This window comes from Anabrus simplex, chromosome X, assembly GCF_040414725.1.
Source record: "Anabrus simplex isolate iqAnaSimp1 chromosome X, ASM4041472v1, whole genome shotgun sequence".
Classification (NCBI taxonomy): Eukaryota; Metazoa; Arthropoda; class Insecta; order Orthoptera; family Tettigoniidae; genus Anabrus; species Anabrus simplex.
In genome coordinates, this window is record NC_090279.1 from 78,061,608 (window position 1) to 78,076,561 (window position 14,954).

At 41.1% G+C, this 14,954-nt stretch overlaps 1 protein-coding gene across 1 annotated transcript in view; it reads right to left on the reverse strand.

Moving 5' to 3' along the window:
• LOC137503296 (hemolymph lipopolysaccharide-binding protein-like) overlaps window positions 1-14,954 on the reverse strand; it is a 47,930-nt gene that overhangs the window by 17,347 nt on the left and 15,629 nt on the right. The window contains exon 3 of the mRNA XM_068230845.1: window positions 2,438-2,573. Within this exon, the coding sequence (XP_068086946.1) occupies window positions 2,438-2,573 (136 nt within the window). The remainder of the gene's footprint in view (window positions 1-2,437; window positions 2,574-14,954) is intronic.

Sequence of the window (14,954 nt, forward strand, 5' to 3'; positions counted from 1 at the left end):
CTAAAAACAGGAAACATTCTTAGATTTTCAACCTTCAAAGGAATTTAAAATTTTTGATACAGCCCGAGTACCATATTAAAACCTTCCTCGTTGTTTGAAAGTCAGGGACAGCTTAAAGTGAAAGGAAATAATAAATCTTACTCAAGACGTTTAATTCCGGTAGAGTGGTCTTACATGAGATGAGAATAAGGTCTCTGCTCATTTCAAACTTCTGGGTATAGAAGTTCAGGGACGAAGGGATAACAATATGCCAGTTTGTTTCTTGCAGCTCGCCATCAGAGCAACACTCCTCGCTCATTTTTAACCACAAAGGAAAAAAAACGAACGCAGCTGCCGCCAAAAGGAAGGCAAGAGCCACAACGGACAGGAAACTGAAGGACCCGCTAGACCAAGAGACCAATGGAGGTCCACCTCTCTCTGTGAATTGCAATTAATGTACATACTATCATTTTCGCTACAATCACATTATTCTCTCTGTCGTTATCCACATCTGATCAAATACTTTCTCGTGTGCATCAAGCCATCCATGTCAGTAGGCCTACACCCCGAATATATCGCTTTCTGAACACGTTCTTCAAGTTTAACTTTTTAATAGATAACACATTCTTCTTTCATCCGTATAAATACTCCCCCTCGTATCCATTGCATCCTATCTGAACAATAAACCCTCCAATTCCGGAAGAAATTTCCGCATCATTATGTCACTTCATAGACACGATCCAACTCCTTATATAACATCTGATAAACAAATATATACTGCGTTACTTCATTATATCCTTCTCCTTACAACTGCCATGTCCCTGTTCACTCACGTCAGCTGCCTAGTCCTCAATATATCTCTTATAAGCAAACCCCTAACTTACACACACACATGAGCTACAAACCTCACTCCCAGTCTCACACATACCTACTCCTTAGTTTCATCTAAAGTACCCGTTCATTCAATATCCCTCCTAAAATGTATCCAAATAATCATAATCCTATCTCCCTTCAACTTCATAACAAGATCCCACTCTGTGTTGGTAGTTATTCCTGCTTGTCGTACGTTGTTCGTACCAGCATTGAAACTACCACACAATCCTTACACTCCTCTTTCGTCAACTTCTGACTTAACGTAACTCCTCTACCTTGGTTCCCTTTCCTCCACGCACTTCTCCTGAGCCTAACTAAAGAGTCCTGAATGACCAGAGCCTCGACCCCATCCACGTCATTAGATCCCCTCCCTTACTACTCTCCCTATTCTTCTTTGCTGTTCGCAGATCCTACTTCATCCTCCATTTTCTCCTTCTATTGATCCTGTTTCACGCCCTCTACTCTACGTTTCCCTTTTCTCTGATCTCCCTACTTCCTGTAACACTTTCACTTCCCCCTCTTCCCCTCTGTGTTTTACCAGCGGTGCCTCACGGATGCCCTAGTGAAAATTCCCCTTGTCTTGATCCCTTTTCCCTCAGTTTCCTTCCCCTGAAAAAGTTAGCGTACCTGTCGTTCGGAACTTCCCCTCCCATCGCATCCTGTACATTGTTCCTGTTCTCCGTCGAAACCCTAAGCTTATCCCATATCGCCGTCCAGTCACCTGCTCTTCGTTTGTGCTATGATCGTCCAATCTCGTCTTAAGCTCCGTAGTGTAACGGTTAGCGCAATTACTTGCAATTCAAATGTGTCCACCCTTTTATACCCACTGCTTTGAGAAACTTAATGTTGGCAGGACGACAAGTATGTAGTTAAATACGCTCACCTCCATTGAGAGTGCGGCTGGAAGAAACTGCACGCCCTCAAGGCAAGGACACGAGTTTCCATTACTTGCCTTAAGCATTCTTCTGTAACCCCACATTTCAAAGGCCTCTACTCACTTTCTCTGCTTAGCATGTTGCTATCCCATGCAGTCTCTCGTTTCAGACAAATACTTCCACAAACGACGGCCTGGATAGTATATTCATGGTGAGTAGAAGGTTTCGTCCTGCTAGCTTCTCCTGTCATTGGTTATTCTACTTCCTAGTTCCCCAAATTCCTCCACCTCCTTAATCAGTACAATTCCTAGTCAAATATCACCTGTTTCACCTGACTTTATCTACTACATTCCACTGCTCTTATTTAGTATTTCTTTGATTTCCTCCAGAACAATGACTACTATTGCCTGCGCTATATACACATTAAGATGTAAGAGAGGCAGACTACACACCTGCCCGCTCGCTGGCGGATTGTTGCTTCCATTATTCTGACCAGTACAGTTTCTATTATTCTTCGCTCCCTGTAATTAATTCCAATCCTCTCCGGAATATCAGAACGCGTTGTCCAGTCTCCTATATCGAACAGGTAGGAGACTAACACAAGCGCGCCCCCTAGCTGATAGCCGCCCACAAACACTGGGGTCCTACTTCTTTGAGTTAAGGGATACCGAGTGTGTATGAGAGTTTCATTACAACGATCAGAAACTTACCGTGTACTGGTCGATGTACAGTAGTCACCGAAACAAGCTGCTCAATTTCACTGCTATCACATGATCTTCTTTCTTGGTGGACATTCACGGCTAATTCCCATTGGTTCTCCGTCGATGTCAATCGCCGCGTGTCAACCTGTAACGAAGATCGCAAACCTTAGACATAGACCTTACACTTAGTTGACAATCCACTGTAATTCCAAGGTGGATATGGAGCACGCATTTGGAACAATCCTGCCTCATCACACTCGTGATTATTTTTTATTTTTTCGCACGTCACATGAAATGCCATTATGCCCATCTACCACAACACACAACGATGATTGGTGTTTTATTCGACGTTTCGCCGTAGCATAGAGTGGTAATTGGAGACATGTTGTTTGTTCCTTATTCTGAGACATTACTCTGAAAATCGCAGAGTCATTTTATTCAGTGTATTGTTCGTGTGTTTATAAAGCACGAGTTGTCGGGTTTTCTGGGCATCATCCTCCTGCTGTAAAATTTTACAACATGTCCAACAACGACGCTTCTGAAGTCTTATGACCAATGTTGCGAGGTAACTCGTAACTGTGTCGAGAATTAACTTTTAAGCATTAAATAGCATTTGGTGTTCGGTTGCTCTGCGTAGCTGTGAAATATTTAAGCTCACCAAGAAGACTGGAGACGTACTCTAAGTCCTCGATAATATCTCCTTAACACAGGAAATACCAATTTTAGAAGTTAGGAGTGGAGGAAATCAACAGCAAATTACAGATACAGGGAGTACTTGTTATCATTCCAGGCAGTTTAGCAGTAGATATAGCCTGGCTGGACTACTTCTTACAGTTCTAGGCAGTGTAGCACTATATATCACCTGGCTTATGGCTCGAAGCAGCGTAGATGTAGATATGACCTGGCTGGACTACTTCTTACAGTTCTAGGCAGTGTAGCACTATATATCACCTGGCTTATGGCTCGAAGCAGTGTAGATGTAGATATGACCTGGCTGGACTACTTCTTACAGTTCTAGGCAGTGTAGCACTATATATCACCTGGCTTATGGCTCGAAGCAGCGTAGATGTAGATATGACCTGACTGGACTACTTCTTACGGCTCCGTGTAGCAGTAGATATGATCAGGTTGGACTACTTCTTACGGTTCCAGCCAGTGTAGAAATAGATATGACCTGGCTGGAATACTTAACATGGCTCCAGGCTTTTTAGCTGTAGATATGACCTGGCTGGAATACTTCTTAAGGCTCCAGGCTGTGTAGTAATAGATAAGACTTGGCTGGACAACGTTTTATAGATCCAGGCAGTTTTATTGGAAATAAATATTTATATAAAGAATGAAGAGCAGATAAAACCTCTTGGCAGATATGTAAGATATGTTCAGACCAAATCATGCGTTCGTCCATGATAACGCTGAGGTTCTTCACTTGTGGTACAAAAGGAATTGCAACATTCTGAAGGATTACTCTCGGCAATGGAAGTTTATTAATACTTGCCATTTGATGTTGATAGCCTAGAAAGATTACTTGTGACTTTGTAGGATTCACTTGAAGGCCGTTGGCAGCAGACCATTCACTAACAGTCTGTAAGTCAATGTTTATTAAGTCTATACTTTCCTGAAGGTCTTGCGCTGTACAGTCTGTGTAGAGTTGAAGGTCGTCAGCGTACATGCAGTATTTGCAATGTCTTAAAATCGATGATACGCCATTCACAAAGAGTGCGATAAGAAAAGGTCCGAGTACAGAGCTTTGAGGGACTCCTCTATTCACGTGACGCCACGAGGGAACGATTATATTATTATCTTTCACACATTGTTGACGTTCGTGAAGGTAGGAATGCATATATGTATGTATGTATGTATGTATGTATGTATGTATGTATGTATGTATGTATGTATGTATGTATGTATGTATGTATGTATGTATGTATGTATGTATGTATTGTACCGGTTACGACCTGTACATAAGTATTTTTTGAGCATAAGTTTCGTTTATTTACCACGCGTAATGTTCCGAGCGCGGATGGTTTGTTTACAAGCAGCGAGGACCAGCTAGCGAAGTGTATGACGACTGTGAGCTGTGACGTAGCCACAGGGGCTAGCTAGGCCGCCCGCTCGTCTCAACACGTGTTGCCAGCCTTGACTGGTATTTTCTGGATTCCACGTCACTTGTTCTAGAGAATTCGATGGAGAAAATTTGGAAATCCCATAATAATTGTGCTAGCGAGTCGAGCGATATGTCATCTTGTTTGGGATCACCTAAACGTCCCAATGCACGAGTTTCAAGCAAATCCATCGAGGGATTCGGGAGATATTCAATCAAACAGTATTATGACGTAGACATCCCGGATTGAATAAAAAGGGGACCTACTGTAGCTTATACACACAGTCTCAGCTGAGTAGTCAGCGAGGACACTCCTGCTGCTACTATCATCGTGGAACTCTGTCATTGTACAAGTGTGGGAAGACGATTCTTCCAAGTTTGATAAAGTGGACTCATAAAACTTCGAGTGTTTTCTAAGTGTTCAGGAAATGGACTTGTATTATTTCCATGGGTTCGAGACCCGAATTTTTCTAAGTGTTCACTGAATATTATTTACGTGTCTTCGAAGTTGGAATTTTTCCAAGTATTAACTGAATGGACTTATATTATTTACATGGGTTCGAGACCCGAATTCTTCTAAGTGTTCACTGAATGGGCTTGTATTATTCACGCATCTTCGAAGCTGAAATTTTTCTAAGTGTTCACTGAATGGACTTGTATTATTTTCATGAGTTCGAGACCAGAACTTTTCTACGTGTTCATTGAATGGACTTGTATTATTCACGCGTATTCGAGATGGGAACTTTTCTAAGTGTTCGTAAAATGGACTTGTGTTTTTTACGTGGAATATTTGCAACTGTTAAGGAACTCATTCTTCTAATAGACAGTGATTGATTAACATTGCTAGTGATGAATTTTAACTTCCCAACGACTTTGAACAAAGTCAGGATTTCACTTGCATTTACTCAAAGACTTGTACATTTGCCAGTGTTGGTTTAAGAGACTTATAAATTTCGTCAGCGAATGTATTTATGTGAATGGACTTGTGTTTTCGTCAGTGGTCACTCAAAGACTTTATGAGTTTCACCAGTGATTAACTTTAAATATATTCAGACTTCCAAGTGAATGGACTTATGTTTTTTCGTTCGAGTTTAGGCAAAGACTTGCACCTTCGCCAGTAATGAACTTTGATTTTAACTATAATTTCACAAGAAGGGACTTGTATTTTTCGTTGCCAAACGTTATTCAGAGACGAAGATTTTCCTAGTGATGAACTCTAAAATTATTAATACCACTCATGTCATTTTAGGAGTGTTGGAAGTCTTGATGTACAATTATCAAGATCCCTGCTTATAAGTTGATCATCCAAGGTGTTCATGGACTCAGTGCTACTAGTGACTTTGGGAACATCAATCCTCTCAGTCTCATTGGACTGAGGTAGTACGTGACTATCTACAACATCGCCTGGATCATCGGGGTTCAACCCGGGCCTCAGAGTTCGAGACATCTCTACTCGCCGTCAATCCAGACAGTCCAACGGCCTCTGTCAGAAGTATCTGGAGTCCCTGGAATCCCTGGAGTCTTCTGGAACGTGCTTCAACCAGCTTGGCTTGGTGAGCTGGAGAACCCAAGCCATACTATTGGAATACGAGGAAGACAGTCCATTTCTACTTAGAGGTGATGTGCAAACTCATGACTTATTTGAATAAAATCTTATACAATCAGGGTCAAAGTTTTTCTGTAGATAGGACCCTACCTCCTGTACCGAGCCCTAGCTACAATTAATCCAGTTTTTCACCCTGAGATCTCTATTTCGTGCCCCTTTAAAAATTTAATCTGAGAGTCGGGCTCTTTTACTGGTACAGTATGTATGTATGTATGTATGTACACGCATCACGAGAAGTCCGTGGATGAGTCACTACAATCTAGGCTATAAATAATTTTATTCACGCTGAGTGAAAGTAATGATAGTTTAGGGGTTGGCCCAAAACTTAATTCTCAAATATTTATATTATTATTGGTCCTATCGATAAATGCTACATAACTAAAGTTTCATAGAATTAAATTTCCGATCATTTCTGTCATACATTTTTACCGTACCAGCTGTGATAACAGAAATATTAATGAATTTGTATTTTTTTACTGAATCCATATCAACGCCGAGCCACGAGAAATTGGGATAGCAGAATTTAATGAAAATCGGTATTTAGAGTTGGGAATAAAAAAACTAGAGGCTAAGCTGGATGAAAATGTATTCTACGGGGAGGTGCCTAAAATTTAATTTTTAAATACCTGTGTTATTGGTGCTGTCGAAAAGTACTACGTAACAAATATTATAGAGAGTACAATTTCCGATCTTTTATGTTTCATTCAGTTTTACCGTACCGACCGTGATAACAGTGGTATTTCAGAGTCGGAAGAAAACTAAATGTGAAAGCCTAAAATGTGGAAAGCGCATAACATTGATCAGCAATATAATTTCATTGACCATTGTTTTTTGTGATGTTCTTTGTCCCTTATGCTGCCACTCATATCCGATAGATGGGATTACTACTGTGAACCGAGTATAACAGACTGACTGAATATCGGCTGGAAATAGCTGGGTAGTTTGAAATCTTTCTCGTTTAGCATGCTATTCCTTTGGTTCATCCATTTTCTGATACTGCTGATACGTAACACACTGGTTCAACATAGTATTCCACCTGTTCGATTTCTACTATGACGCGCTGTTTTGATTGAGCAGTTGCACACTTAGGCCTAAGGCAGAGGCTTGTTTATTATTAGTAGTAGTAGTAGTAGCAGTAGTAGTAGTATGACCTGGGCTAGAATGATAATTAGGCCTATTCCAAATTATAACACCACAATTCACTAAATAACTCAAACTTCAACGCTGAAAAGAGCCGTTTCTTAAGAAAAGCTTCTCCCTCTTCACTTTTATTAGATTCTACATTCATTTTATTCCAACTTAGCAGTGAAAAGGGTTCGTCCTCTGGCTTGGAGGAGAAATTTTCCTCCAAGTCAGTTAGATTTTTCTGCGGCCAGTGTAGTCTAACTCCTTCTCTAATACTGGCTTTTCTTCTGCCTGCTTGATGATTATTTTTGTGCTTTGGTTCAGATACAGTTGATTAAACACCCTTATATCCTTTCAGTCCAGTCCTATTTTGCTCATAGTTCTAGACAGTAGTTCCCAGTTCACATTGTCAAAGGCATTTTCTAAGTCAATGAAGGTAAGACAAGTTGTTCTATTCATTTCAATCCTTCTCTCCACTAACATGCGTAAGGCCAGAATTGATTCTCTTGCTCCTCTGCCTTCTCTAAATCCAAATTGGTCTTCTCCAACATACTTACCTCCTGTTTATTCTTCTCTTGACCATATGAATGTGTATCTTGGAGCCATGTGTTAATACTGAAAGTGTCCTATAATAGATGCGGTCACCTGCCCTTCCTATTTTCTGTATATTAATGGCTCTGCATTGTGTGAAATCTTCTGCCACGATTCATCTTTCGTAGCATTCAGTTATTACTCTGAATAATTGGTCTTTATGTTGATACCTAAATGTTTCCGTAATTCTCCAGGGATATCATCAACACCGATTGTTTTCCTACATTCAAACCCCGAATGGCATGTTAAAATTCATGTCTCATGATTGGAGGACATTGCATTTCTCTTCCACACTCATTGATGTCTTCAATTTGATTATTTTCATTCTTGAAGTCCTAATCACCGTACAGTTCTTCCATGTATTGTTTCCAGCGAGCACATATCTTATCGTTGTCTACCAGTAATATTCCTTCTTTATTTTTTACTACTGGAGATTTAGTTCCAATTTTGTAGTGAAGGGCACTGATTTTCTTATATATTTGATCCTCTTTTCCCTTTTCCATACTTTCTTCTATCTCTTCAGCAAAGCTTTTGGTCCATTTCTCTTTTCCTCTTCCGTATTTTGTTCTAATCTGACTTTAAGCCCTTAACTGAAATCGTCTTTTGTCAGGCGACTTCCACGTGTACCTCTTCTAAGAGGAACTTCAAATAACGTGTTTGTAATAACCATATCATTTTTACTGCAGGAATCTACCGAAGTTTCACCTCTTGCATTTCTTTCCCCCATACCAAAATTTCCTACTGTCTTGTTGCCTGTACGAAATCCCACTATTGCATTAAAATTGCCCATTATAGCGACATTATCTTTTTCTTTAGTTTGTTTTAATAGTACTTCTGTAACCTCATACATAGTCTCCACTTCTTCCAAATTATGAGCCGATGGTGGGAAATATGTCTGAATTATTACCAAGTCCTCAGGTGCACTATTAATTTTCGCCATCTTTAATCGGTACCTGCCATGGTAGGTACTAAAAATATTATTTGACCATTTTCTTCTTATTATAAGTGCCACTCCATGCTTTCCTCTTTTCTCTGCGCAACTTAAATTACTGTAATCTCATCACTGTAGAAGTCTCCATTTCCTTTCCATCTTGCTTCACGTATATCTAATATATCTACCTCATACTTCCTCATCTGGCCTCTCAATTCAACCAGTTTTCAAGCTTTCAATAGCGTTCGTACTTTTCATGTTCCCATCTTCATGGCGGTTTTAGTGCGATTTCGCTTGCTAATGACCTGAGAAGCGCTCTTACCTCTCCTGCTAGATCTTTTTTTTGCTAGGGGCTTTACGTCGCACCGCCTGCTAGATCTAGGGTTCCGAAATCCATGATCAGTAGTCAACGTTTCCTCATTAATGTCAGCTCCCATTGTTTGCATTCTACTTGGGATATCCTTAGGATCCTTAATGGAGTGGTTTCCCGTTGCCTTCTCCATTCCATGCCGTTGACCAATATGTATAGGTCATCCGCCTTTAGGGGCAATTTCTCCCTCCAAGGACAAGAGAGTGCCGTAACCTCAATTCGTTCATCCACCCGCGGAGGAGGCTGTTGACATTCAGGCGGGTCACTTATATCGACGGCCACTCGGTCCCCTTTTAGTCGCCTTTTACGACAGACAGAGGTTACCGTGGGTGAATTCTAACCCGCAGCCCACACCTTGAGTCAGTAGTGCAAGTAAGATCCTGAACTTCCACATCAGAGATGCCAGCACATAATCCGTGAATCCTCGAATGACGTATCTCACAGAAAAAGTAATACATTGGATCCAGCGTCACCTGATTTCCTACATAGACGGCAGACAATTGTTCGTTATCTTCTGTCTGACACACACAATAACAAAGAACAAGTAACTTAAACGTTGAAAATCAAACTGGAAATATACGATGCTTGAATACTAACAAAACATGGCTACCGTTCCTTAGTTGGTGTACAGGACACATAGGTGGTGTTAACTAACACAGTATACCTTTCAAGGCAAAATTTTACAATCAACGACAAACAAGAAACTATAACAAGGTGGCTGTCGTCTTCTTCACAGCTAAACTTAAGAATTTATGGGAAACATTGTCATAAAACCTGAGCAACGGAGGACAACACAATCACATATATAAAACACACTAACAAACTTCGCAAACAGTAGGCGAACCCAAAAGAAGCACAATCAATACGGAGATTGCTTAACTGAAATCAATGGCCAAATCCACAGCCTCCTTAGAGTAGAGTCTGTGAGTGTTAATTCTGCTAACTACTAAGTCCTAGCGCATCCGGTGACCATGTCGCGAACAAGCAGACTGCTTGTCTTCGGGCAAGCCGATTAGGAAGAAGGCAGATATAATTTAAATCGCTTGCCCAAGTCCCAGCGACAACACTACACATGTATGTAATTACTTCTGCTATGGGATACCTCACTGCTATTTATTGTCTCTTCCTAAAGCCGTTAGTGGTTAGCACATGTAAATGAGGTTTTGGTTTGATCACTGCCTTCGTAATAAACAGGCCGTACTGTAGAAAGCGCGCCAAACCCATCAGCTGATCAATTTAATGAGCTAAGTGAATGCTACAAGTTGCGATTGAAATTCATTCCATGGATAATTGTGACTGTTGAAAGGCATAACTTAACATTAATTTAAGTATATTGAATGTTCCTTCTTCAAACTTATCACATCAGAATTGACGTAGATAATGAGACAGTAGGGGAGCAAAGACAGTTCACCTCCCAGAAATGTGTCAGCACCCGAGGTCTAGTAGTGTACCAATGCAGGTTCCAATGCAAGGTCAGCATCTTTATAGGCTCTTAGAAGTTGCAAATATTTTACGAGTTGGTTGGGGTCCTTACATGGGCTAACGTAGGATTGTTGTTAACTTTGAGCCTATATGCACACATTTGATGGGTAGGGACTTGTTTTAATGTAATACGTGCTTCAGCAGCAGCGTTTCCAGGTACAAACTTAACATCTTTCGATAACAATGAAGCGTTGAAATTTTCTTCTACTTTATTTTGCATATCTTTCTGGGTAGCCTTCTGTCATTTCTTTATGGATACAGTACTTTTGCATCCATCTCTTGGCACAGGCCAGAGTAAAATGTAGCTTCCTACGAAGTCCCAGTCAACATCCATGGCTGTGACAATATGGAAGCTGCTAGGGTGCATCTGAGTGTTATGAAAGGTGCTGCTCACTGGGCCAGTCGTGCTGCAATAGTAGTACTTTCTGACCCAGTGAGGAAAGCAATAGCAAACCACCTCACTCCTCATCTTGCCTAGTACGCCTCATTTTGGTGCTGCCATTGGCTTTTGGGGTTTCTTTATAAATGCATAACCTTTGGTAGTGCTATTTGAGGATCCAACCAGCCTCTGGGCTGGTGACCTAACAGACAGACATCTTTTTGGGATGTTTGCACGGCGACAGAACGTGTAATACACTTAGAAAATGAAATAAAACCATACGGTCTGATGGTAATGAAACACTGAGTTCTTCTTCTCCTTTTCCATTATTATCAGCATCATTATCCTTATTATCATAATCATGAACTTGCCTCTCTTTATCTCGAAATGTGTGCTTAGTAACAGAACTTGTAGCGCTTGTAGTGCTCATAGATCGGACATGCTAAGATAACAGCTGACATCTTAACGACGAAGGCGTACGAAATATAAAATCTACCTGCTTTCTGACAAGTTCTAACCACATCCGCGCGGATTATGAACTACGGGTGCAGGCGCAGCATACCACGTGACCGTGACGTCGCGACCACGTGCTCCTGTGTGTAAACAAACTCACGTGTTGGCCGCGTGCTTTTGTAACAACTGCCAGGGTAAGAGCTGTCACCTTAACGGACCCAAACCTCACTCTTAAGGACAATATAGCATCGCAAACCTCACTGCTGCCCTCCTTATAGCGCTAAACCTAATTGCTGCCACCTTATGCACGTCGTGGAGCGGAATATAAAATCCACGTGCTTTTTGACACCTGTCAAGATAACAGCTGCCATATTTAACCACATGGGCACCGAACTTTAAACAACAGAACATCGCTAATCCCACTGCTGCCATCTTGACGGGGCTAAACCTCACTGTTACTACCTTGCTTATACGCTTTTCTGTTAGGTTACTGGTAATCGTTAAGCTGTTCGCATCATCGAAGTATAGAGTAACAAGTGTCTAGTAGATTTAACTTGTATCTTTCAATGAAGAATCTGTTAGCAAAAAATTAAAGTCCTTCGTTGAAAAACCTATTTCTAGCTATATTTGCAAAGTGTGTGGAAAAATATTTCCCGAGATTAACACAAGAAACGTCAGGAGATATCACGTAGGACAATTTTCCAATGTAAATATTGTAGAAGAGAGTTCAAGAACGCATAGAACGTTCAACGTCACGAAGCCGCGTGTAATGTAGATTCAGCGAGAAGAAAATATGAAGAGTTCAACCGTAGTCAAGAAAACTTTGATTAATTTTTAAAAAGTACACCTCTGCGTGAGATTTTTAATTCTCCGTTGCTGTCTTGGCATGCATCAAGTTCTGTTACTAAGCACACATTTCGAGATAAAGAGAGGCAATGTCATAGTTATGAAAATAAGGGTAATAATAGTGATAATAAAAGAAAAGGAGAAGAAGAAAGAGAAGATCTCAATATTTCATTGCCATTAGAGCTTTATGATTTTACTTCATTTTCTAAGTCTACTTCAGGTTCTGTCGCAGTGCAGGAGATGCAACATAGAGTGGAAGAAAATTTCAACGTTTCATGCTATGGAAACAAGTTAATTTTGTACCTGGAAGCGCTACTGATGAAGCACGTATTACATTAAAGCAAGTCCCTACACATCAAATGTCTGCATATAGGCTCAAAATTAACAACAATCCTATCTTACCCCACGTTGACGTAAGATACTGTAAGGACCCCAACGTAGTTGTAAAACGTTTGCAACTTCTAAGAGCCAGTCAAGATGCTGGTTACTCAGGGTATAAAAATATTTTTGAAATACAACAAGAATTACGTTGTGCAGGTATTATTGACTAATAGCTCTTCAAAGTGAAGAACTTTCCTGCAAGCTCCCTCCCGACAGCACAACAGCCTAAACACCTTCCTACCTTCCCATCCCTCACCTTCACTCTCATCTACGTCATCCTTCTGTAGCATATAGTAGAACGATTACCTATATTGGTACAGACTCTTTTCCATCATTCTCCCCTCCTCAGGGTGTTAACTCCGCTCTAGCTGTAAAGCCGGACTCAAGCCCTAATAAAGAGAGGAGAGGCTCCCTAAATACTATAAAAATGTAAGCAATTTTGCCCTTTAGAACTTTTGCCGGTTTGTCCTTTATCCCATTAGCCCTTTAGGCCATTAGCCCTTTAGCCCCTTAGCCCTCGAGACCTTTATGCCTACGAGGAGAAGGTGTTCTTTTACATTTTTGCACTTCTAATAAGATATCATTAGCGCTTTAGCCCATTAGCTCTTCAGACCATTAGCCATTTAGGCCTTTATCTCTAGGAAAGGGGAGGAGGAGGAGGAGGAAGAGTCATTTTACCCTTCTGTCCTTCTATTAAGATGTGGCCCCTGAGTTCCATTCCCTATCATGTGTGTAGCACGATTTATTCGGCTTTATCGCTCCTGCATTAGCTACAAGCTTTTATAAACAATGCCAACAGATTCAATTAGTATATTCCCAAACATAATTTCAAGTTACATTGTTTATTCGATAATTTGATCGACTGCTAGGTGTTTAAATGTAACCAATATATTTCCTATGGCACTAGGCGTTCTTATAGCAGCCCATGTGTGCCATCTTGTGCAATGGTCCATAGCCGTAATCTTTCTCCATAATAGCCCCTGTATAGCCCCCATCTTGTGCATTCACCCATGGAAATCATCTGTCGACCTAAGAGCCGGTGTATACCCACCATCGTTTGCAATCGCCGCTAGGCCGTCTCATAAGACCTTCTGTACATCCGCAATCTTGAGCAGTAGGCCTCTCAGCTAGCTTTCTCTAAAAGAGCTTCTGTATAGCCGCCATCTTGCGCAAGAGCGCTTAAGCCATCTATGTGTAGGCACCATCTTGCGCAAGCGCCCCTAAGCCGTCTGGTAAGAGGCTATGTATAGCTGCCATCTTTCGCACGTAACCCTAGGCCGTCTCATAAGAACATGTGCCACCTTGCGCAAGCGCCCCTAGGCCGTCTCATTAGATGATGTGTATGGGCGCCATCTTGTTCAGTTGGCGTCGGGAAGGGCTCTTGACGTGAAACTAAGGGTAGTCACTTCCAGTTGGTGGATGTAAGTTTAGGCTCTCTCTCTTAGGCGTCGGGAAGGGCAGCTAGGCGTTAAAGTATGGTTAGGCCCCTCAACATAGCGACTGTAAGGTTAGATTCGCTCTCTTATGCAAAATGCGCAAATCGACATTGCTTATCTACTATACTGGGGTTCAATGACCTTGCATTGGAACCTGCATTGCTACGCTACTAGACCTCGGGTGCTGACTCATTTCCGAGTGTTGAACTGTCCTTGCTCCTCTACTTGAGACCGCATAGTTTAGGTTAGGTATGGTATCTTCTCGTGCTGAGTAATATCAACTCAAGGGACGTAACACTTCCCGTGGAATTTCTTATTTAATTGTTATCTTACATCACTTTTAGGCGGAAGTATAATGTGTTGCAAATTTTAAAAAAGTGTATGGAGTTTCGCAGTTGCCACACAATTATACAAGTAAGTACACACTAATATGAGGGTCGCAAGGCCAGCGCTCAACCGCTTGAGTCACTCAGCCCGGCAACATTTTATGCATACTTTTTAACATCTTTAAATCATTGCTGGTAGATAATGTTTAGATGTTTGAAGCAATGTAACTTAATAGTTAACACTTAAGTAATAATTAAGAAGTTATTCCTCGGCAAAATTAATATTTGGGAAAACATGGCTATTCCTAATCAAAAACTGATACAAATGTTTGTGTAGAAGAAAGGGACTGAAGGGTAGTGCCACAAGTGTCAAGGAAAAAACGAAACAAGAAAGCTACTGTACGTTTGACCATTATTATTGGTAGTAGTAGGACAACGTGGATTCAAAAACAATGGGTGCTGCGTCAGCAATGTCCCACGAGGTCATTTACCCCTGGCA